Below are 23,495 nucleotides of genomic sequence, written 5' to 3'. Positions count from 1 at the left end.
TGTGTGTGTGTGTGTGTGTGTGTGTACTGCACAGTATGCATCATTAGTTCAAGAAAGAGTTAAAGTGGGTTTGTCTTGTCACGTGTATGTACTGTAAGTGTAAGGATAGTTACATATATTTGTGGATGCATGACTGAGTGTGTGTGTTGGGTTGTTTGTAGGCATGGGTACATAATATAAATGTGAATGCGTGAGTGTGTGTGCTTAGCATATTCTTACATTGCACACCGAGAACTGGAGCATAATGTTTCATGGCCATGTAAAATGGAAGAATGGAATGAGAAACAGTGTAAGGAATGGAAAATAACCAATAAAACCTGGATGCTAATTCACTAAATCAACTACCAAAACAAGTATCAAATGTTTATGGATGTTTCCAAAGAAAAGGGATGCTCTAACACTTTTTTTTTTTTTTAACACATTTCTGCGTAATTTTTGACTGTTAAGTTTGGTTCAGTTGGTTGACCCCTTGGCACTGAATGTAAATGAGCAGTTTGGACTTGAAGGTCAAGGCCGACCGGCTAAATCTTGCCTTGAATGTTGAGGCAAGAACTCCACCCCCCCTTGTCCTTCAGATGTGAAATCCAATTTACAGATAGGGCGCATGTGGTTAATATCAGATTACATTTTAAATGAAGGTTAGTGTTGATTAGTGGCTTTCATTGGAACACTGATCTCCTATTACTGCAACCCTGATGTAGTGAGAGGGGGGAGTAGGCTGGAGAGAGAAAAATCAAAGTCAAGGCAAAGGAGAGAAAAATGATCTGAGACAACAGAGAAAGTAGCAGCCAAAGTAGTGGTATGACAACAGATCAAGTGGAGTGGAAAATAAAAGCGATGCAGAGCAGAGCAACAGAAAAAACAGGAAACTTGTGACAAAACTGAAAGAGTCAAAAGTCCAAAAATTAAGAAATTTCCTCCATAGTAGACAGAAATAATGTCACCATTAATAAATTGTGGAGGTTTTATGCAAATTTCTGACATTTTGGAAAGAAGAACGAGTGGGAACTAATCATTTGTTTCCTCTGATACAAATTAATAGACAAGCAACAGGGGCTCCCATGTGAACGTGAGTGACCCAACGACATGGCGGCCACGTATACCCATGATAAGATTTTTGGGCTTTCTGCTTAAAGGCATGTAACAGTAAGTGGCAACACAAAATGAATTGCTTCTTTACAAATAGAAAACGGTCTATTAGAAAAAATAGGTTTCACTCAGTCTTCTTGTGTCTTATCATTTCTGGTACACCAATGTCTCCATCTCATTCTAGTGTAAAAGCTTTTTTTGGTGATTGTTAAAGCTACAGTGCGTAGTTTCTGTCGCCCCCATGAGGAATTCTAAGTCATGACAACAAAACTATCAGCGCGTCCACATGATACAAGCCCCCACCCTTCCTCCACGCAGTTGCTACTAGCCAAGGAGGACACAGAGGATAAAAAAAACATGATAGACTCTTTAGAATAGGTAAATATCTTTCTGTGTCCCAAAATTCGCCGGACGACACAATCTTCTGATCATAGCCATACTGAGAAATACAAAGAGTTGTGTGGAGCTGATAGTCTTAATTAGCTTTGTAGCAACTCATTTGGCAATGACTTGACTGTAACGGACGTTAATTAATGTCAAGAAGTTACGCGCTAAAGCTTTAAGCAAATTTCTGCACAAAACGTTCCTATAGAGTAAGTCATGTTATTTGGATTTCTCATGTGCCTCTTAGCTGGTTCTATTTGATTTTTTCCGGGGGTATAAAGTAGATGCTGCAGAGTAAAACTGGAGTGGAGGCGCCTTCTCTCCTCTCTCTCTCTCTATCCCTCTCTCTCTCTCGTCTCATCTCTCCTCTCTATCTCTCTCTCTCTTAGCTAGTCTCCTCTCTCTCTCTCTCTCTCTCTCTCTCTCTCTCTCTCTCTCTCTCTCTCTGGGCTGTGTTAAGGAGAAGAAGGGGCTTGTTAAATGTGGAACCATTAGCACAGTCTAGACTGTGGGTCTGGAAGTGCCGTGGGGGGAAGAAATACAGCGCGACACCAGCACTCTCATAGGAAATTGCCACTTTCCTCCAACAGGACCCTCTTAATGGTTGTTTAGTAGACGACACATTGGGCATTAAAAATACTGCCAGTGGCTAGTGCCACATCTCAACTAATGATTGCAGGAGAAGGAGGCAGACAAAAAAGGAGAAGGAGAGTTTGGGATGCTCAGAGTGTGAGGCTGATACTGACAGAAAACTCTGAGCTCATTTCCTCTGTGGCAGTTTAACCAAAGGCTGGGTCGGGGCACAAAGGCAGTGGTGTAAAATTTAAAACAGTCAGCCAAATTATGTGGAGAGCGTAGTTGACTTCTAAAAACTTCCGACTGGACTGTTCTAATAGTATCGGACAGCTACTGGCTGTGTAAAGTTATCTTTGAAAGTCATTGCAATTGGCTCAGTAAAATCATACACTTTAGCAAGTTTAGTGGTTTAGTTTAATTTTAACAGAATTTGGAACCCCACAGACAATGTTTGAAAACAACACCTCTACAGTCTGTTTTAATGCCTTAATGGGTATCGATTTATTTAGAACTTTTGCAAGAACTTTTGGATCATATACATATATTTTTTAAATAAATGTACAGTATAAACTGTTGAGGTATACATACGTTACCTGATCAAACACCTGATTATTTATATTGGACCAGCATTGAGATTACAGGCAATGCATGTGCTTCTGTGATGGTCATGCATCTTCCTCTCTATAGTCCATCTGATTAATATCTGTATTGTGCATTTTGATTTCTACTGAAGCCCTGCTTTTGGCCTCACAGCAGACATTTTTGTCAAACTTAGGTGTAATTATGTAATAAAATAGAAAAAAATGGCTGCATTAAGTGCTAGTGCCAGGACCACAGTAGTGGGACACCTAAATGGAGCAGATTTGACAATGAAATGTCAATTCTTTTTCTGCTTTAGTCTACAGTACTACATCAGTTTGCCTGCCTAACTGCTGCTTTTGTGTTGCTAACCGTAAGCCTGCCTTGTGGCTTAATAATAGAGACTGTTTTTATCATACGTGTTTGGTCTCCTGAGTCTGCTTTTGGATACCACATTAGTGATCCGGTGATACTATTTAGGGTTTCCTTAGAGGAGAAGGTAGAGAAAATTATACTGAAATAAAAAAAGAGCTGCAATTTTTAGCCCTGGAAATGAAAAAAAGAAGATGAAGACATAAATGTTATTATGCTATGCAAGGCAAGGCAAAGCAAGGCAAGGTAGCTTTATTTGTATAGCACATTTCAGCATCAGGGCAATTCAAAGTGCTTTACATAAAAACGATTAAAATAATAAAAGTTACAGTGCAGTATAAGAAATTAAACATTAAAGAGCAGTTAAAAACAGTCAAAATAAAATACGAAGATAAAACTTACATTGCAATATAAGAAATTAAACATTAAAGAGCAGTTAAAAACAGTTGAACATATAAAAGCAGATAAAATAGCAGATTTTAGGCTGCTAGTATGGGACAGTGTATAAGCCACTGCCCCACACATGTTATTGGGGCGCAATAACCATTTTGTGGAAACCCAAACTTTGTTGACTAATAAGGTTTATACAGGCACTCTATACAAGCCAAACCATAGGTCTTTACCATCTCATCCATCCACCACGGGCCCTGCAGGATCATGTGACTTTGTACTCTGGTTACCCATAACCAAGAGTGGAAGTACTTCTCTTTACACTCCAATATAGTTGTCACTATAAGGTTTAGTTTAATCACGGCAAAATCCTGAACAGCTCCAACTGTTTCTTCTAGATTTTACCATGAAATCTATGTCATATGTTGAAGAAATTCTCAGAAATATATTTGTTTCCTGTTCAGAAATACCCCCAGAATGGCCACAGCCCTAATCTCAAAAACAAAAACATCCCAAAAGGCACAAAGTCACTCAGTTCACACCCATTTTGTCGCTTAATCGTTTAGAAGTGTTTCATCAGAACAGTCAAGTCACTGTCTAATCAAGTCATTTAATTTTGATCTTACCCTTGCTGATTGTCATGGTTCTTTACAAACCTACGGAGCCCCCCTGGGGTCCGCTGAAAAAAATAAAAAAAATAAACCATGCTCACAGAATAAAAATCCATTCCCTTGGTTTTACAAACTATGTGCACTGATTCATAATCCGTGCTCTTGCTTTTATAAACGTGAGCAAAGTAGGAAATTTATTCACAGATTCGAACTTCTGTGATCAATTACTCTATAGCAAAATTATGTTTAATCAAAAATGACGCATCTTTTCCTAACATTGTGCTATGTTAGATGCTAACATAGCAACAATGAGCTACAAACAAATTGTTATCAAAACGAGCCGTCCTTCAACCTGGAGAAATAAGATTGGCCTCTAGTAGCAGCCGGCGGTGCCTAGAGACTGTCTTTGAACTACAACACAGACACAAAAATATTTATTAATTTAATGATTAAATAAGGTAGTGTCTCCCCATAGATATTTTTGTGTCTGTTACGTAGTTTATAGATGGTCCCTAAGCACCGCCGGTTGCTACTAGAGACCAATCTTATTTATCCAGGTTAGAGGACGGCTCGTTTTGGTAAAAATTATTTAAAATCATTTTGCTATAGAGTAATTGATCCCAAAAGTTTGAATCTGTGAATATCTTTGTAATTTCTTTCCTGTTTATTAAATCGAGAGCACGGATTATGAATCCGTGCATAAAGTTTATTAAACCGAGGGAATAAATTTTGTATTCTGTGTGCACGGTTTAGTTTTTTTTTTCTCAGCTGACCCCAGAGGGGCTCCGTACAAACCTGACCAAAAACATGAGAAAAGCAATCCCATCAGTCAGTTCAGGCTCCACAAGACTCCCTCTGAGAGCATAAAACATATTGACCACCAATCAATCGTTAAAGCCAAGAGCAAGGTTCACTAATTGAACAGAAAGAATGGATTTGCCAAAAAAAAATGACATGGTGGCTGTTGCTGCGTAGGTGTTTTTGATTGCCGCGTAGTCGCATACAGGAACAACAAGAAAGCAATTTGTTGAAAACAGCAGTTTCGAGTCCACAACCACAACACATGGGTCCAAATGTTTTCTGATATCAAGCTGGTTCAATAATTGTACCGCACCACTGAAACTATGACATTTTCTGTATGTGGCTTCTCGGAGTTACATCGATAATGACTACTTGCCAGCTGTCATAAACTGTTTTTTTCATAAAACGGTTGTTTCTCACAGGAATTATTTGGTTTATTTATTTTTTTCCCCTCATTCTCATACAGCAGCTAGAATGCAATGTGTCTTTTAATGTCTAGGGTATTTCCTGTTGTGTATGTTGTGGTTAAGTGACTATTCTGTATCTTCCTTAAGGGATCAATACACTTTAACTTATTACTGATATAAATCAAGGTAATGACATTTGTGGTTAATGAGATGCCACAAGATACGGAAAGATAAGCAGAACAATGCACATGAGGGCCAGAGATTTGGGGGTTACAATATGAGAGAGAGAGAAAGAGAGATGACCTTCAATTTTTTTTTTCCTACAAACTTTTAAGGTGACATTAAACTCAATGTCAGTATTGACTATATTTACATGCACATCATTTTCTGGTTTTGCTTTTATTCTGAAAACGATGTTATTCTGACTAAGCTGTTTACATGGCTAATGATTATTTCGCTAATATCCATCTTTACATGTAGCCGGGCATAACAGGATTTTACCAGCGGTGTTGGACTGTGCCAACACAGCCCCCCTCTTTCATTCCTTCAACCAGCTTCTTGAAAAGGTCCGTGTAGAGAATTTTCCATATATCCAAAAACCTGTTGATATCCAAGCATGTGATAATGTTTAAAAGTAGCTGTGTTTTTCTTTCTTTTCAGATTTTCAACCTTGCAAATGGAACAGAAACCATAGCAACGCACAGAGCTGACCATAAGCCTGCAGTAAAACCCTGATTGAGACGCATATCCCAAATACGCTGTATACATGTCCAAACAATGTCTCTAAAACCTGAAAAATACCGGAATATCCCACGTTTTAATCGGAAAATGCTATATTTGCAAAAAGGCCTTATTTGGAATATCCAACCGGAATATGGTGTTTACATGACCTGGATCAAATTCGGAATATTAACGGAATAATAGTGGAATATTGCTATGCATGTAAACATACTGAATTGGGCCTTCAATTATTTATGAGCTAGATTTCACGCACACACGCACACATGCATGCACGCACACACGCACACTGTATATACTTTATTTGATCCCACATTACAATTCAAATTTCATTAAGAATTCTTTTCAGCCTTTTCCAAGTTGCTGAGACTAATGAGAACTGGGATGGACAGCATTGGTTGTTTGTTTGGATGCTTAAAACTGTTACATTTTCCTTCCTTCCAACCTTTGTACTGCAACACAATATGAAGTTATGATTTTGTTATCATAGAAATATAATCCCTTTCGTTTGCAAAGCTGTTATACTGCCACAAAAAGTAATACGGAGAAGGTTGGAAGGAAGTTCAAAGTTTGTGACTTAACACCAGAGACCGCCGCTCACATCTGGTCTCCCCCCAAACAGTCAGTGTTGGTTTATTTTAACCCTGAGTGACCCGATCTTTCTCCAGCCTTAACCAAGCAAAACATGTAAGATCTCTCTTACTAATGTTTTCTGGAGCTTTCAACCACATTCCACAGTTTTCATTTTGTCAGGAATAAACTTTTAAGCCAATACAGATAACACGTCTTAAACTGCTATAGATGAAATCCAAACAGATCCTGAGGGCGCACGTAAAAAGAACAATTTTCATGACAATTAAGCAAACTGAAACTGCCGTAGAAGACCATGAGATACAGCGAAAAGCTCTGTGAAAAGCTAGGAACTGGACCGTGTCTTTGTCAGGTTTTGTCAAACTTGAAGAAGTATTGAAATTGAAATATCTTTTACAGTTTTCTCCTCAGTAGTGGCTTGATTACCATATGAAAAAGAAAAGTTGTGATTCGATATGAGCTCTAGAAATCAAGGCTTCAGAAAGTGGGAGAAAAGTCAAGCTGTGATGAGATGCTCTGCTTTTAAAGTTTGTGTCTGTAGATGAATGGGCTTCATCAGATGGAATGGATTAAGTATTAATAAACCAAGTACCTTTGTCTAAAATTAACCAAACGTTAAACACAGATTGTCCATAAATGCCCTGCATTATGTAATTACCTCTGCCTACATATGACACTGGTACGATATTCAACCCAGGATACATACATGAAACAACAATGTATGTTCATCCATGCATGACAAGTTATTACAGCCAGCGTAATTCAGACTTTAAGTGTGCTATAATTCACAGCATAAAAAAAATATATATAGTGGGAGAAATGTTGAAGTACATGGAGTCACAGTAATGCTCAGCCATCAGAGTAACTCATAGCCTTTTTGAGTTTGGTAACGGTCACACAAAGTCTGCTGCGTTGATTAAAATTGGCTCGCGGTGGTTGAGCCAACAGCTGACAATGAGAGACGATCAAAGGAAAAACTTTTTGAACTTTTTCTACATTATAAATGTTCATTCACTGATTGTAGTCGCCATCGAAACAAATTGAAACTGAGCACTGCAACTTGAGAATCTGCTATGCCTAATTTGATCTTTTGACAGTTTGAATCACTCCAACCTAAAAGATAAAATGAAAAAAAAAAGATTGAAACTAAGCAAGGTCGGTATGTGCATTTGTGTTTGTGCAGTTATGCTTATATATATCCTGGCCAGTGAGTGAAATTCAGCTCAGGGCAACAGAGGCTTTCCATTAAAAGAACATGTAGCAAAAGACTATAGACAGATTAGACTACTCTGACTGGAGTAGAAGATCAGATTGACCTCAGATTGCTCAATCTTGTTGCCAAGACACTACATTAAACACACACACGCACACGCACACACACACACGCACACACACACACTATGTCTCTTTCTGAGTAGAGTGCTTTGGTTTGACTGCGTTTGTATTACATGTGTCTCAATTTTGATGGCGGGGTCAAAGAATTTCTACCTGACTGAACGAGAGACGCAGGTTCAGAAAAAGAGAGATGCCTTGGGAGAGAGACAGAGAAAGGAGGAGGGAGAGAGACAAAGAGAGAGAGAGAGAGAGAGAGAGAGAGAGAGAGAGAGAGAGAGAGAGAGAGAGAGAGAGAGAGAGAGAGAGAGAGAGAGAGAGAGAGAGAGAGAGAGAGAGAGAGAGAGGCCACCTGGGAAATTACACCTGCCGCCGCCTCAAGCATGAAATTGAAGCCGTCCGACAATGAAATTCTGGATCTGGATCCTTGCCGTTCATATTCCAAAATAATTAACTAGCACAACCTCCAGCCTCAATGCTATAATGCGCTGACCTGCCTATTGTCTCAGCACACGCAGACAAGGAAAAATCCACATCCGTACACAGGAGCAGGTGCAACAGCTGGCTTCACACAATGTTACACTGAGTATGTTTACATGCATACCAATATTCCACTATTATTCCAATAATGACAATAATCCGAATTTGATCCTGGTCATGTAAACCGCCTATTCCGGTTGGATATTCAGAATAAGGCCTTTTTCTGAATAAAGTAATTTTGGATTTAGAAGTGGGATATTCTGGTATTAGTTGGGTTTTGGAGGCATTCTTTGGACATGTATACAGCGCATTCGGAATATGTGTCTCAATCAGTTTTTTGTTTTTTTTACTTAAGCCTCTTGGCGTTTTATAGCTTATGGTCGGCTCTGTGCGTTTCTGTGGTTGCTGTACACAAACCAAGCAGCCAACAGTTTGCAAAGCTGCAGATGGGATAAGAATGAGAAACACAGAAGAAGGAGAAATACAGCTCATCATCAAAGACTTGGATATCAACAGGTTTTTGGATAAGTGCACACATCATAATCTGACTTTTTCAAGAAGCTGGTTGAAGGAATGAAAGAGGAACGCTGTGTTTGCATGGTCCAACAAGCCCCCCACCGCTGGTAAACTTTGAAAAATTCAAATTTTGCAAAGCCAACGTTACATGTAAACAGGAATATTATTGGGATATTCCATTTCCTGTTTACATGAATATACTTTCATGTAAACAGCTTAGTCAGAATACCGTCTTTTTTGGAACAAGGGCAAAAAACAGAATGTTATGTGCATGTAAACGTAGTCACTGATATCTTTGTCCAGTGCTGGATGATCAAACATCAGATTTCTCTTTGATTAAATTACCAGAGTATATTTGGTAGAATAGTACAATAATTAATTATATACAGGCACTCATATCAAAGAACCAAAAAGTTTTTTTTTCTTTTGAATATCATAGGAGCAGACCCTTCCGAGCTCTTCCGTGTGTATCTTGAGATTACTTGACTTCTAAAAGTTATAAAAAATCTCATTTGTGTTGGTCTTTTTTTTCTCCCTATTATGTTTCATGATAAGTTTGGAGGCTTTTCTGTATAGCTTTTGTCAGCAAGCCTCCGAGTATGAAACATGCCTGAGTAAACTTGTAATGATTAGATTTCTTACAATGATAATACAAAACTTTTATGTTATGAATATAAAACATCCTCCAAATAAGACAAAGTTTAAGTGCTCTTGAACGGTTTTCTCTCTATATCCAACATTTTTAAGCGTGGCTTTAACAGCCGGGGGACTGAGAAGAGTGTCACATGTTGCTCCAATATGTGGCTGAGTGAGGTTGGCTGAGCGTCTTGATGTTGCAATTCAATAACCTTTATCTACACAGAGACACTTGGGTGGCGAGAAGGGCTCTTTCTTGTCCCTGGAGTGTAGATACTATGCAGCAGCAGAGCTGAAAGAGCATGCACACATAAAGATAGAGTTTAAACAATGCTTGAGAGATTCTACGCAGCTCCTCTAATCAGTACTGATTGTCAAACTGCAGGATCTTGCTGATGCCACTCAGAAAAAATTGGATGCTGACTTTGTAATGTCTAAACCCCAGAAAATCAAAGCTTTTGATGTCTGGCACGTGGATTATGAACATGGCCGCCAACAGCGTAGCACATCATGTATATTCAATGTGAAATTCAATGTGAAAAAATGCAGATGACCCAATGGAAGTCAATGATAAGTTACTTTTTACAGATAATTATGTTATTCTTTAGCATTTAGTTATCAGGTACAATTTCCTATATTAGTAACAAGCACCCTTAAAATCATACATTTAGTGGTGAAACAACAATGAGGGTGCTTTTTTTAAGTTTTATTGAATATTTATTTGACACAGCTTTTTCTAGTCTATATGACAATATATTAATAATGAATCACATTAGGATATGGATGGGGATGTTTTTTGTTTAGGAGAGTAAAATCATGGAAAATAGAATAGTTGCTCAACCTCTTAGAAATAAAGCGTTGTCTATTCATGAAATTTATTTTTCACTTGATGATTTTGTTGCCTGTTTGTGAAACTGCTTTGAAGACATTTTAAAAAGTTCCTGCATTAAAAATGTTTAAACCTATCCAAATTCGCAAGCTATGAGTTGTTTTTTTCATTTTTAACCTTTTGAGACTGCTTCAAGTGTGAAAAACAATAAATCAAGTAAACCACATCCAATTCAATATGTGGGCTGGTTGTTGTTGGCTTGTTTATTTCAAATAGTGCGGTTGAAAATGTGCCTGTTTGGAACGGGATGATTGCTTGGCCTGTGGAATGGCTGCTTGTAGAATTCTTCAAAACCAAATTATACCCCAATATGACTTAAAGAAGGACCCCAAACCACTTCATCAACCACTTCACTGTATAGCCTACTACAGACTCACAGTGTAGGCTATCAGAGGACAACATTGTACTACTGTGTTTACCTGACAGAGAACGGGGCAGATTCAGAACGTAATCACAACATATCACAATGACAATGTAAAGTAACCAGACATTAGCCTCATGGACTCATGGTAGTGCGCTACCCACCTACGCAGTAGACTTAAAAGGTGCTCTAAGTGATGTCACACCTTTTTTAGGCTAGAACATTTGTTGTCCCATACAGCAAACATCTCCTCGCTATCTACGAGCTGCCGGCCCCCAGAACACACTGTCAAAAACGTGGTCTCTGTAGACAGCCCAGAGTCTACAAACGGCAACAAAAAGCGCCTACCAGCACCACAAGGCATTCACAAACAGTGCTCAAGCTTTCCAGCCAATAACCGACAAGAAGGATTTGGGGGTGGGGGTTGGGGGGGTTAGTGTGCGGAAGCACAGAAGGGTGGAGGAGGGGACGGAATGAGAAGGAGGGAGGGGCAAGCTAGTCTCGTTTTGTTTGAAAAAAATTCTAACGTCAACAAGAAGTAACGTCACCCAACATCGCTTAGAGCACCTTTAATTAACCTGACCTGGAATGAGTCTGACGAAAACTGATGCGTCTGCCCGCTGATGTGTTCAGCTCTGAAATTTCCTCGCATTGCACAGCGCTGTGAAGGAATAACCTCCGAGATTATGTTATGTTCTGTCAGTTCACAACAATTTAATACAACAGCAGGAAAAGAGTCAAAGGCTGTAACACCCCCCACCCCTCCCCGCTGTTGCAAAGCGTTCCGCATGTGGCGTCAGCAGGTTATGTGCTGGTTACCTTCCCCCCCAAACACAGACACACATACATACAGTACGTACAGATATGTCTTACTTTATTAGATAGGTAGCCTGCCTATAAGTGACATCACGCTCTGTCTGCCACTTGTGGTCTGTCTGTAGCTGGTTGTGCTTTGCATGTGTGGGATTCTGAAACCTCCTTAAATTTGTGAATTGACGTTTCTTTATTCAAAGTCAAAAACAGTCCCAAGTAGCGCTACTTGGCGCATTTTTGTGGGTCTGAGGTGTATTTCACTTTGTAGCTGCCAAAGCTCCTCTGCTTTCTTTGACCGTCTCCGTGTCTGGTACGGCGCTGTGCTCACTCAATGTGCAGTGTGAGAGGGGGAGGGGTCAACGGCTAGAGCGGCAAAAGCCAATGTGTGCTTTTTTTACCGATATACATATTTAACAATATCTTTTGCATTTCTAATCCAAAAAACGTCAAACTTGGCACTGCACTCACTCGTGCCCGTAGCAAGACACCGGTTTCGTTTGATCCAACGGACTAACGGTTCGAGAGATATGCGCATCACAGACACACATACTCACAGACAGACAGATGTTCCTGCAATTTATAGATACATTACAGTCACTTATTTAGTAATCTAGTGACTTCTATTAGTACCTTTAATGAGGCTCCCGCAACTACTACTGGGCGATGATCTCTGCACTTAGATCGGTGCAGAATACAGTGTATGCAGACACACACACTCTTTTGTGCATCGCCTGATTGAGCATATTCACTAAAACCCCCTCGAGGCCCAGATTCATTTTCACATGTGTAATTACAGACAGGAACCTGTGTGTGTGTGTGTGTGTGTGTGTGTGTGTGTGTGTGTGTGGTTTCAGAGGCGTCATCGGAGGTCCATAGTTAATCAGCAGTCAACTAGAAGTCTCGGGGATCAGCCAATCGATTTCCACCCAGGGAATTCAATTCAATCAAAGGCATTACTTAAACTGAACTCAGATCAGAAAGTGGAGAACATACAGAAAGGAAGACCAAGAGACCAGAGAGGAGGATGTGATACAAGATGGTAGGCTTGTAGAGAGAGGCTCACAGGTTGTAAGGACATAGAAAAAGACAAAAACATAGACGAGACGTTAGTACATTATGGCAGATTATTGGCTGGCATGTTCTCCATCAACAAAACACCAAAGGAGGATATATCTCTGGAAAAGACTTGTACAGTATAAGGTTTCTCCAAGACCATTAAAGCTATGCTGGTGGCTTTTTGTAGCCTTACCAATACATTTTATGTTGTTTTTTACTTAAATCTTTCACCCATTTGTTTACAATGACATAGTCTCGCATTGCCAGACCTATCTTCACAGCAATGCGGAGTAAAGTCTGGCTAGTCCAAACAACATTCCTATGTAGGGGAAAAACGTATTCCGGTTTATTGCCATTTCTTTAAACCAATCACAATCCTCTTGGGCAGTGCTAAGAGCCGGATGCAGCAACGGTGCCTCTGCAAAATAGCCTCGGGATAGAACTTGTTTGGTGGAACACGTGCACGCATGAGAGAATTTTACAAAATAAAAGAGATACACATAATTTGATTGTCGGTTCTGGCTCAGAGGATGTTCCCCAAATCGACGGGAGTTTAGATTGCCAACACAAAGAAAGTGGAAGGTGAGGGACGTCCTGCTGAAAATGAGCGACATCCGGCGGAACCTCCTATCCCGTAAATGAAAGTCGTCGATATAGACTAACAATGACATTGTAGAACATTTATACAGGTAGCTATCCATTTTAATATCTCCTCATGAAAATATGGGACTTACTGATGAAGTAACTTTATTTTTCAGGAACTGAAATTACCGTAAAATCAATTCATCAATATGTCTTAAAACTGCATATACCTCAGTAAAAGAATCTCTTCTATTCTAGTGATACTTTAAATGTCTTACTTAATGCAAATACACTACTATGTTCTGGTACAGGCATACACACACACACACACACACAGGCAGCTTTGAGGATCAATGTGGTTGAGAAAGTAAGAGAACTCATTGACCTTGATTGGACATAATGAGACTTAACCACAGGTCCACTTATTCGATGAAAAGACTTACAGATTCACCTTGTGATGAATACTAAATACAACCATTGACTCTAGCTTTAAACACAAACTTAGGCAGGCGCACACACACACACACACACACACACACACACACACACACACACACACACACACACACACACACACACACACACACACACACACACACACACACACACACACACACACACACACACACACACACACACACACACACACACACACACACACACGTTCTTGGCCTACCCCAATTGGACTTATTACTTTGAGAATCTTCAAAGGGGTCTTTGATCACCTCTTTGAAAATCAAAATAGGAGCTGGCCTGTAGATACAGCCATATGGAGAGTTTTGGGGTAAGACAGAAGTGGAAAACCTGACTGCTAGAAGTTCTGTTTTGCTCTGTGACTTGTCTTTGGAGAAAAAACTGCACTAGTGTGAGATTAATGTGTGAATCCCTAGGAAATGCCAGTTAATTGTATGGTCTGTTTGGATTCTACGCTTTCTGCCTGACCGGTTTCAACTCTGCTGTTCAGGAATGAGATGACTTCCATACTCTGCCAAACTGGTCATTGCCATATACCAGTAAAGCCCTGTTCAAGACCACTACATCACGCTTTAGGAGTTAAGACAGGTACAGGTTAGCAGATGACATATAAGCCACGTTTAGAGACTCATCAGACGTGACAACAGCACAGCTCTTATACTGCTTTGAGGCATTGAAACTATCAAGGTAAGTGCTATAAGGTATTTTATCTGAATTGCTTCACCAGACAATCCTGATGTTCCTGATGTTTCTTTTCAATGGCTCCTAGGCGGTGCCAACACAGTTGTCTGAATGTAATGGATGTGCTTTGTTCTTGTCAATCTGAACATCGGCTCCAAAAAAGGTTAGTCCTAGAAATTTGGACTGCTTTGAAAAGGCAACATGAAAATGGATTGACTTAAAAAGTGGGGCGCCTGGGTAGCTCACTTGGCCATATGGAGCGCATAAGTCCTTGACGCAGTGGCTCAGGGTTCAAGTCAAACCTGCGGCCATTTGCTACATGTCTTCCCCCTCTTCTCCCCCCTCTCCTGTCTACAGCTGTCCTGTCTATTAAAGACTAAAATGCCCCAAAATTATCTCAAAAAGCACTGCAAACTGAGTTTTGGCAGCTAGAATATAGATCAAACTTCCCGACATAGTATGGTACTTTCCGCAGTTTTAATATTTGGGGCACAGTTGCTTCCAAAATCATACATACATACATACATACATACATACATACATACATACATACATACACATACATCCAAACGTCTTCTACTCTTTGCTCTTAAACACATATTTAAACTTATAGTACCAGTTGTTCAATGCTGCTTAGCACCCCACACTTTATTCTCATTATTAATATCTTTCTGACTTTCATCCTTTAACCCAAGCATACAAACACACACCTGCTGCGTATAACCTCCCTGACCCACTGCACGTAGCGAATAGTGCTGCTGATGAAAACAATCCAGAAATCACAGCAGGCAGTGTTCCATTTTTCATAATTATGACAGCAAGAAACTTCACCACCTGCCAACCTTTTGAACAAGAGTGTAACAGGTAAGGTTGGTTTACAGGTTTTGGTCAATTTCTATATAACAAAACATAATTATATTGAAAACCCAAGCTTTAAAAGTCACATTAGCTAATATTTTGGAGTATTTCAGTGCTGGTCAAACGGTCTCCTGGTTGCTAACACTGATAACAAGGAATGTTCAAGACCAAGAGTAATAGACATTGGTCATTGTAGTTTTTTAAGCTGTAGTGGCTGCATTGCCTTTCATGGAAACTGCTTTGTCGCATTTACACTTGTTCGTCCTACAAAATGTGCAGCAGCAATGCACCCTGACTATAAACTGACAAAACACTTTCCATCAATGCTTAAGAAATAATATGTGAACCTGCACACAATGCAAAAAAATGCTGTTAAATGCACTGCATAACTGACCAACTGAACATTTAATTTACAGAAAATCTTTTTCCTGTGACTCAGAGAGAGATTCAGGGGTGACTAATTATTTCCAAATATCACTTTTTCCAATTGTGCTCTTTAGGAAATAATGAAAGAAGCAGATCTTGTCCACTCTTCCGTCCTCCATGGCCTTAATCAAACCATACGGTCTGCGTGTGATGTGGCAGCCCCCAAAAAAATATGACTCTGAAAGCAATTTTCTAAAGGCAATGTACAAGAAAGAGAAGATTGGCACAGTGGCTGGAGCACAGCAAAATGTGACACAGTAAGACCACGCAACCTTGGGAGTGCTTTATGCTGGAGGAAATATGTGTGTGTATGCATGTGTGAGTGGAGGTTAGTTTAAACAAAAATTACATGACTGTAAAAGGGACAACAACAGTAACATTATGCTGGTGTGTATACAAGTTTTAGAAAATTCATGTATTTTTGTCAACTTTCATTTAATTAAAAACACACATGCGTAAATTAACACTGACCCATACAAACACACACACACTTACACTTTTGAGATATCAAATGTGTGCGTCCTGAACTCTCGGACTTTGTGTTCATGGCATTCTCTCGGTCTGTGGTTGTATTTGTGTACTTACTGCAGATAGCATCAGCCTCGTCTGAACCGTCTGCACACTCTGGTTCGCCATCACAGCGCCACCTAGCAGGGACACACTGTCCATTCTTACAGGCAAAGTCTGTGGTCGCACACGTCTTCTTTGCTGTGAAGACAAAAGAGAACATGCCACATTCCTATTACTATGACTCAAAGAAAAGTGAAGCAGTAAAACTACTCTCTACTGGTCATTAATATGAATAGTGAATCAACTCAGTCACAGTTCATATCATAGTGTCTATTATATTTTGTATTACATATTTAGTGGGAGCACAGGAAGTGATGTCTGAATAGAGACAGAGCACACCTACAGGAACTGCACACCGACTGACGAGTGATGCAAATGTATGAAAAACACTTTAAAGAAATGAGTGGTAACATGTCAAAAGTTCGATAAATCCACTTAACAAGGCAACGAGGCTAGGCAATTAAAATTTAACATATGTCAAGAGTAATTCCTGAGCACCAAATTTAACAATATTTTGCAGTTCAATTTTACTGGACAAAGATCCAGCATCAATTAAAAAGATGTCAGTTTCCTTTGTTCGATCATTTCGGTAGTATAGGTAGTTAAATTTACGTTTGAAATGTGACTCATTAAGAATTTAAGTTTCATAAAGTTGGTTTGGTTATGTCAAAATATTACATTTGACAACCGGAAACCGATTTAATAAATCCAGTAACCCCTGATTTCCACCAACTGCGGAACGGTTGCGGATCGGCTCTGCTGCGTGTCGGCTCCGTGCTCCGCCATCCGTTAATACCCACCAGGTCTGGATTTGTTGTGGAAAGGCTGCGGCCATGACTGACAGCTGAAGTCACAATGACCCATGAGATCTCACAAATTCATGTATGATCGCACAATATAACAGGATGTAGTTTCTATAAACAGATCCACAAAACCTCTGACCTGCTGACTACAGGCATATCTCTGCCCATTATGACATTTTCAAGGTGTAGTGCAGGGAAATATGATCTGCCATGAGGACGGTGTATTTTATTTTGAAAATTAACGGGATGTTCTGGAGCTGATACGCAGCCGTTCCACAGCTGATGGAAATCAGGGGCAAAAGAGCTTACATGTCACATGTAACTCAGAGTCCTCAGGTTGGCTGCCTTAACTGGTTCAGAGGTTTTGTTCCATTTCAACCATCCCATGATCCACCTTCAGGGTCCAGCCTGGTCTTTGCAGAACTGGCTCTGGCTATCAGTTTTTCTGATACCCTATGGACTCCAAAAGGTTTTGTGCAGTTGCTTTCTCCAAGCAGGGGGAAAATTGAAGCACTTGAGTCTGTCACGGGCCTAAGCAAAAAAAAATCCCTCTCTTCTGACAGTGAGAGCCATAGAACAAGAGAAAGCACTCGCCTGCCGTGTTAGCAATGCCTTGTCTCGCCATGATGAAATATAATGTACTCTGAAGGGGGCTGACAAATGGCAAGTAAGTGTGTGTGTGTGTGTGTGTGTGTGTGTGTGTGTGTGCGCGCGCGCACACATGAAAAAGTAACAGTGACTGCTAGTGTTCCATTTTCTTTAATGTGAGCCTGGTGTTGAACCACCTAATCAACCCTTGGTGTGAACCAGCTGAAAAATGTAGGTTGGCAGAGTGCTAGGCTAAAGCTAGGCATGTAGCATGGGCAATGATACTGTATGGACATACTGTATAGTTGGCTCAATTATATGATTCCTTTTTAAGATCACCATTTCAAAGTTGAATTTAAATTGAATTTTGAAAGTTGAAGAATAACAAATATGAAATCAAGAAAAATACAAGGAATCTGTTTATGTGAGCAGTATTACCAAAGGCCAATTATTCCCTGGATGATAGTTGAACACTATAGAGAACACAAGACTCTCTCTGCCTTTAGATACGCACTTATTTTCCAAACAACTTGTCAAATCAAAAAGACACTCAAAATCCTTTTGTTTTAATGAGGTTTGGTTTGAATTGCAAAAGCTTAAAAAAAATAAGCTCTACATAACAAAGAAATGTTCTTCACATTTGAGGAATTAAAAAAAACACAAAATTCCCGTATTTGAATATTGATTCACTGTTTGATGTCCTATGGTGTGATGTAAAAGTCAGCGTTATGACCGGTGATGGCGCTGGTGCAATCCACAATAATAAAGTAGAGGAAACTGACAGCATCTGTGGGGACTAATGCTTTCTATACGTATGTATTATATGGATGGCAGACAATGTATAGCAGATTGAAGAAAGGATAGAGACAACCACAAATTCACCAGTGCAGAGTATTGATTCTAAGTAGAGAAAAGGAGAGAGAGAGAGAGATAAAAAGTGAGTCTTAAAGACATGAGAGGGATGAGATTGAAGTAGGTGTAGGCCTAGAATAAATGAAAAACATGTCCCTAGGGATCACAGAGTAGTCCGAGCCAAAGACAAAATGTAAATAGAAAAAGGGGAGAGAAGAGGGAATAGGGGTACAGAAACGAAAGACAAGAGGACATTGAGGAGGGATCTTGTGTAATGGTATCCGTCTTCACATAGGACTGAATAAATCCTTTTCCTTCCTAGCAGTGTGTTAGCATAAATCCCATCTCTTTCTGTCCACCCTCCCGGATTTTTTCATCATTCCCTCCATCTCTGCCTACAGCCTGATAACAGAGCCAGCTGTAGCCGCACACAGAGCATTCACTGGGCAATATAATTCACAATACTACTGTAGATCAAAACAAAGATGATATAAGACACCTACAAATAATAGCTTTTCTTCGCCTTTATGTCATATCTCCTATCACTGCTCATCCTAATCTTCAAAAGTTTGTTTAATTCAAGGGGACATTCGAGGGGATTAATTATACTGCAGAAGCCGGCTAACAATTTATTTTACAACCCTTTCCTTAAGTCATATGTTTTATATCTTGAGGACAAACGGGAAAATAATACAATTCACCTTTGCCCCTACTTCTTCTGGGGGACCAAAAAGCGGCTGTTCCTCTATGAGCAAATACAATATGCTTTTAATTAACCTTAGGATATATTATGTTACTCTCAGATTTATTTAACAGTGGCACTGGAGAAAGATAAAAATTTGAGAAACCACTGCCAGAAGTGGACATTTTTAATCATCAGCGGAAAAAAGACGAAAAACACACAGAACTGGTATTGTCATCATGAAGACTTTAGTTTGAAAATGACATCCCCCACTATAAGTAAAAAAAAAAAAAAAAAAAGGTAGTATTGCAATAAAGCACATTATGGTAAGCTATTATCATCCATCATGAAATGTGAGAAATACATTCATGAGAGTGCAGTCATTTCGGGTTTAGAATTCAGAAGGAATAGTAATAAGTTGTATGCATGGGGATATCCCCACAGATGGGTTTAGAAGGAGAGTGTTCATAAAAAAAAAGAACTAATTACATTGTCTACTCAGTTCCTTTCAGCTATTTCACAGTCTTGGATGAAAACAGAGGGTGACCGTGCCTTCTCCCTGAGACTCTGAGACAAACTTCCCTTTCATATTCGGTCCTCCTCTACTGCCGAGATCTTTAAGTCTCGTCTTAAAACACATTTTTATTCTTTGGCGTATGATTAAGTTTAGAGAGATTTGTGTAGAAATCTTTTGTTTGTATAATGTGCATTGTGTCTCTATTTTTATTGTCTTCCTTTATATTTTATGACATAATGTAACTTTGTTCAGGCTAGGTTGGTTTTAAATGTGCTCTATAAATAACCTATATTCTCTCTCTCTCTCTCTCCCCACACACACACACATATATATAGATATATATATCTATATATATATCTATATATATATATCTATCTATATACTATATATCTACATATATCTATCTATCATCTCTATATATACTATATATTACACACCACACTACATACATATACACACAAATACATGTTACACACACATATATATGTATAGATATACACACACATCCATGTATACACATATATATATTATATATGTATAAAAATATATATATATATAAGATATACAACACATACATGTATACACAACACATATATATATATATATACACACACACACACATATATATACACACACATACATATATACACACACATACATACATATATATATATACACACACACACATACATATATATATACACTGTATATATAAAGAGAGAAAGAGAGTAAAATGTAAAATATGAGGACATTCGCACACTCACATTAAAACAAATGTGTAAAGACATCAGCACATTGAAAAATGAAGATTTTCCCATGCCTCTCAAGAGTTGCTGATACACACACAAACGGCTGCTTACATTTACATTCTGATGCACCAAACCTGTCATATTCAACTCATCCATATGGAACAGCCTAAACCTGCCTTATGAGGTGTGAGAGTCAATGTGCAGGAGACAAACACTAGGCCAGCCCTCCCCAGATTTGAAGCGTTATGTTAGTTTATACCTCTATTTCCAGATGGAAAAAGTGATTAATATTTACGGGAAACAGCACACAGACCAGAAGAGCTGAAACTTGCTCAGGTGATTTTATCCCCATTCTTGAGTCGTCACTAACTTTTGTACACTTTTAAATTGCACCATCAGATCATCCTTCTTTTTGAGCAACAGGTGCAATGACATTTATTTCTGTTTAGATTTATTTTGTTAATATACTTTACTGATTGGAGGTTGCAAATATAGCTAAAAGGCTGATGTAATACATGAAAAAAAACACAGGAAGTTAAAAATAGCCTGTGTTTAGGCTGTAAACATCACTAGATGTGTACAACCTAAACATCCCCACCTGCTTCATTTAGCCAAGTACAAATGTTGGGTAACATGATGGATGATCAGTCCTGTGATGTTCTATATATTATACCTTTATAGGACCATGCAAGGCCAGACCATTACAATAATGCCCGTTACAGAGCAGGATGGGGTGACCATGTGGGCACAATACACCTAAAAGGTGCGAGGACTGTACACCTTCTCTATAGACATTGATAGTGTTTTAATCTTCTACTGACATTCAACTAATGTCACGCTCTGCAGACCCCCGTGATCAATGAGTGACTTAGTTGACCCGCTCATGTTCATATGAACACACACACACACCACTTAGGATTCTTCACCACATCCTCTTGACGACATGATTTGGAACACTAGTGTTCGACCTGGGAACAGGTGAAGGTCAGTGTCTTCCTTGAAGTCATTCAATTTACACACCTCATTACACACACACAAACACACACACACACACACACACACACACACACACACACACAAACACACACACACACACACACACACACACACACACACACACACACACACACACAGTGAAAAGGAAATGGAAATAAAACATCTGACAGTACAATAATAGCTAAGGGAACACCTTGTTGCCTCTAATTAGGATTTGTTGACTGCAGTGCCTGAAATGTTGATTTGCTCCAATAACAAAGGTCTGAAAAAGACAACCGATGCGGTAGTGAGATTATTTACCAGCCTTTATTCAGAGACAGTGACACCTGCTTAAGTTCCAAGTGCAAGAGAACAAAGTTGGCATGCTTTGTTCACGAGCCTTTGAATTGGGAAAAAACAGTATTTTGGGATGCAGATGTTGCAGATTTTAAGATAGTTTGGGTTGTTTCTTTGGTTTCCTTTTGACAGTCTAAGGGTGGATTCAGATACAGTGGGAAGTCCTCTTGCTGTATTCAAGCAAACTGCTGGAGTGTTGTGTTTTTACAGTCTGTGTTATCGTCCACCAATTGTAAACAGTAGAGATATTAGCTGTAACAAAAGACACCAGCTGTTTGTGTGCAGTGTGCCTCTGTACAGTATCATGTGTGCAAGTGACTGGTCATACAGAGAATCGTCATCAGTAAATATTTCCATTGCGTACCAGGAAGTTATCTGCAGGTAATCTGTACATGTATGTATAAAGTCATACTTCCACTTTGGATAGCCACAAACTATTCAGCCTGGTTGACAACATTTCAACTTGAGCATACAGTATGTGTCTTCGAAGAACAACATTTGTTTAACCTCCACCAATATCTTTGACCTTGTATTGCCTCTTATTTCGGCCTTCATTTGTTGGCACTCCCCTATTGGGAAAATTCCGTTTCTGTTTGCTACATATGTAATTTGAACCCAAACCCTAGAAAATCAACTTTGGCCCTACTTCTACCGGTTAACAACCCAGATACATTTGGTTTTAAATAAATTCACCACACTACCAAGAAGAAACACGTACGAAAGACCAAACTGACCAATTCTAATCCGTGTCCATGAAATCTGGAGAAAAGCCAGAGAAAATGCTGCGGTAACCACGTCACACTGCTCAGATATTCCATTACTTTGATTCTGATCAAAGTGTGTTGAGCAATTCGCAGGTAATAGAAAAGCCCATTTAAATAACCAAAATTAACTTTTTTCAGCTGACAGAAATAGACAAAGACCTTCATGTTTCACACTGTTTCTGCAGTCACCCCTGGAAAGATTAAAAGCCTGGTTCATGCTGAATAAAGATAGGCTGTAATAACTAATGATTATGAAAACTGGTTTCAGTCTCATTCTTTTCAGTTGGAGTTAACTTTCCGCTCATTGTAAAGACTTGTATTGACATCCCTCATTATTTTGTTAATTACATGAAAGTCTATATGGCACACAATGTAATATTTTTTCTAATATACTTCTTTTTGTACAAAAAAAGAGTGTAGTATGCACACTCACACACATCTGGAAAACACTGTACAGTACAGACAAACAGCAGAGAAAAGAAATACAATGTACGAAATACATTGCACGCTATCTCTGTGGCTGTACACAAGTCTCAAGTAACAAGCAAGCCATGGAAGAAAAATGAGAAACGAAAAAAAAGAGAGCTAGAGAGAATCAAGAAAGAATGAGTGTGGGAGAACGAGGAGAGGAAATGGATGTTCCTCCGAATCGTTGTGATCGGTTAAAGAGCTAAAGAACGCAACGTGTCAGTAGAGGGAAAGAGGCCGTTAATCAGCGAGCAGAGGTCGTACCACAACTGTGAAGGAGTGGCAAATACTCCAATAATCGTGTGTGTTGGTTTATGTGTGAGCGAGACAGAGAGAGGGATGGGGTAAAGTATAATATTGGTCTTTTTTTAGAAGATTTAAGTCTTGTCCGGTTTCCTATTAATCCACTGGAGACAGAGAGATATCGAGGAGCAAGACAAAGAAATTGTTGAGTAATAATCAACATATAAACCGCCCATTGACTGATTGAAAATAAAAGGCCAACTCAAATGGTAGCTTAACGTTTAT

General features: G+C 39.2%; 1 protein-coding gene and 1 long non-coding RNA gene across 8 annotated transcripts in view; one reads left to right on the top strand and one right to left on the bottom strand.

Annotated features, from left to right (window-relative positions):
• Positions 1 to 2,166, top strand: part of LOC116695302 (uncharacterized) — a 25,223-nt gene extending 23,057 nt beyond the window's left edge. The window contains exon 4 of the long non-coding RNA XR_004333418.1: positions 2,156 to 2,166. This is a non-coding gene — a long non-coding RNA (uncharacterized LOC116695302). The remainder of the gene's footprint in view (positions 1 to 2,155) is intronic.
• The window catches only part of lrp8 (low density lipoprotein receptor-related protein 8, apolipoprotein e receptor), a 188,653-nt gene that overhangs the window by 87,827 nt on the left and 77,331 nt on the right, over positions 1 to 23,495 (bottom strand). For all 7 annotated transcript variants that reach the window (XR_004333417.1, XM_032525438.1, XM_032525442.1 and 4 more), the window contains exon 3: positions 16,228 to 16,350. Coding sequence is in view for 6 of the 7 variants with exons in the window: in XM_032525438.1 (XP_032381329.1) it covers positions 16,228 to 16,350 (123 nt within the window). In the remaining variant the exon portion in view is untranslated. The remainder of the gene's footprint in view (positions 1 to 16,227; positions 16,351 to 23,495) is intronic.

The sequence above is a fragment of the Etheostoma spectabile genome, chromosome 9, assembly GCF_008692095.1.
Source record: "Etheostoma spectabile isolate EspeVRDwgs_2016 chromosome 9, UIUC_Espe_1.0, whole genome shotgun sequence".
Lineage (NCBI taxonomy): Eukaryota > Metazoa > Chordata > Actinopteri > Perciformes > Percidae > Etheostoma > Etheostoma spectabile.
Note: the sequence above shows the minus strand (reverse complement) of the source record. Positions and strands in the feature narration are given on the sequence as shown.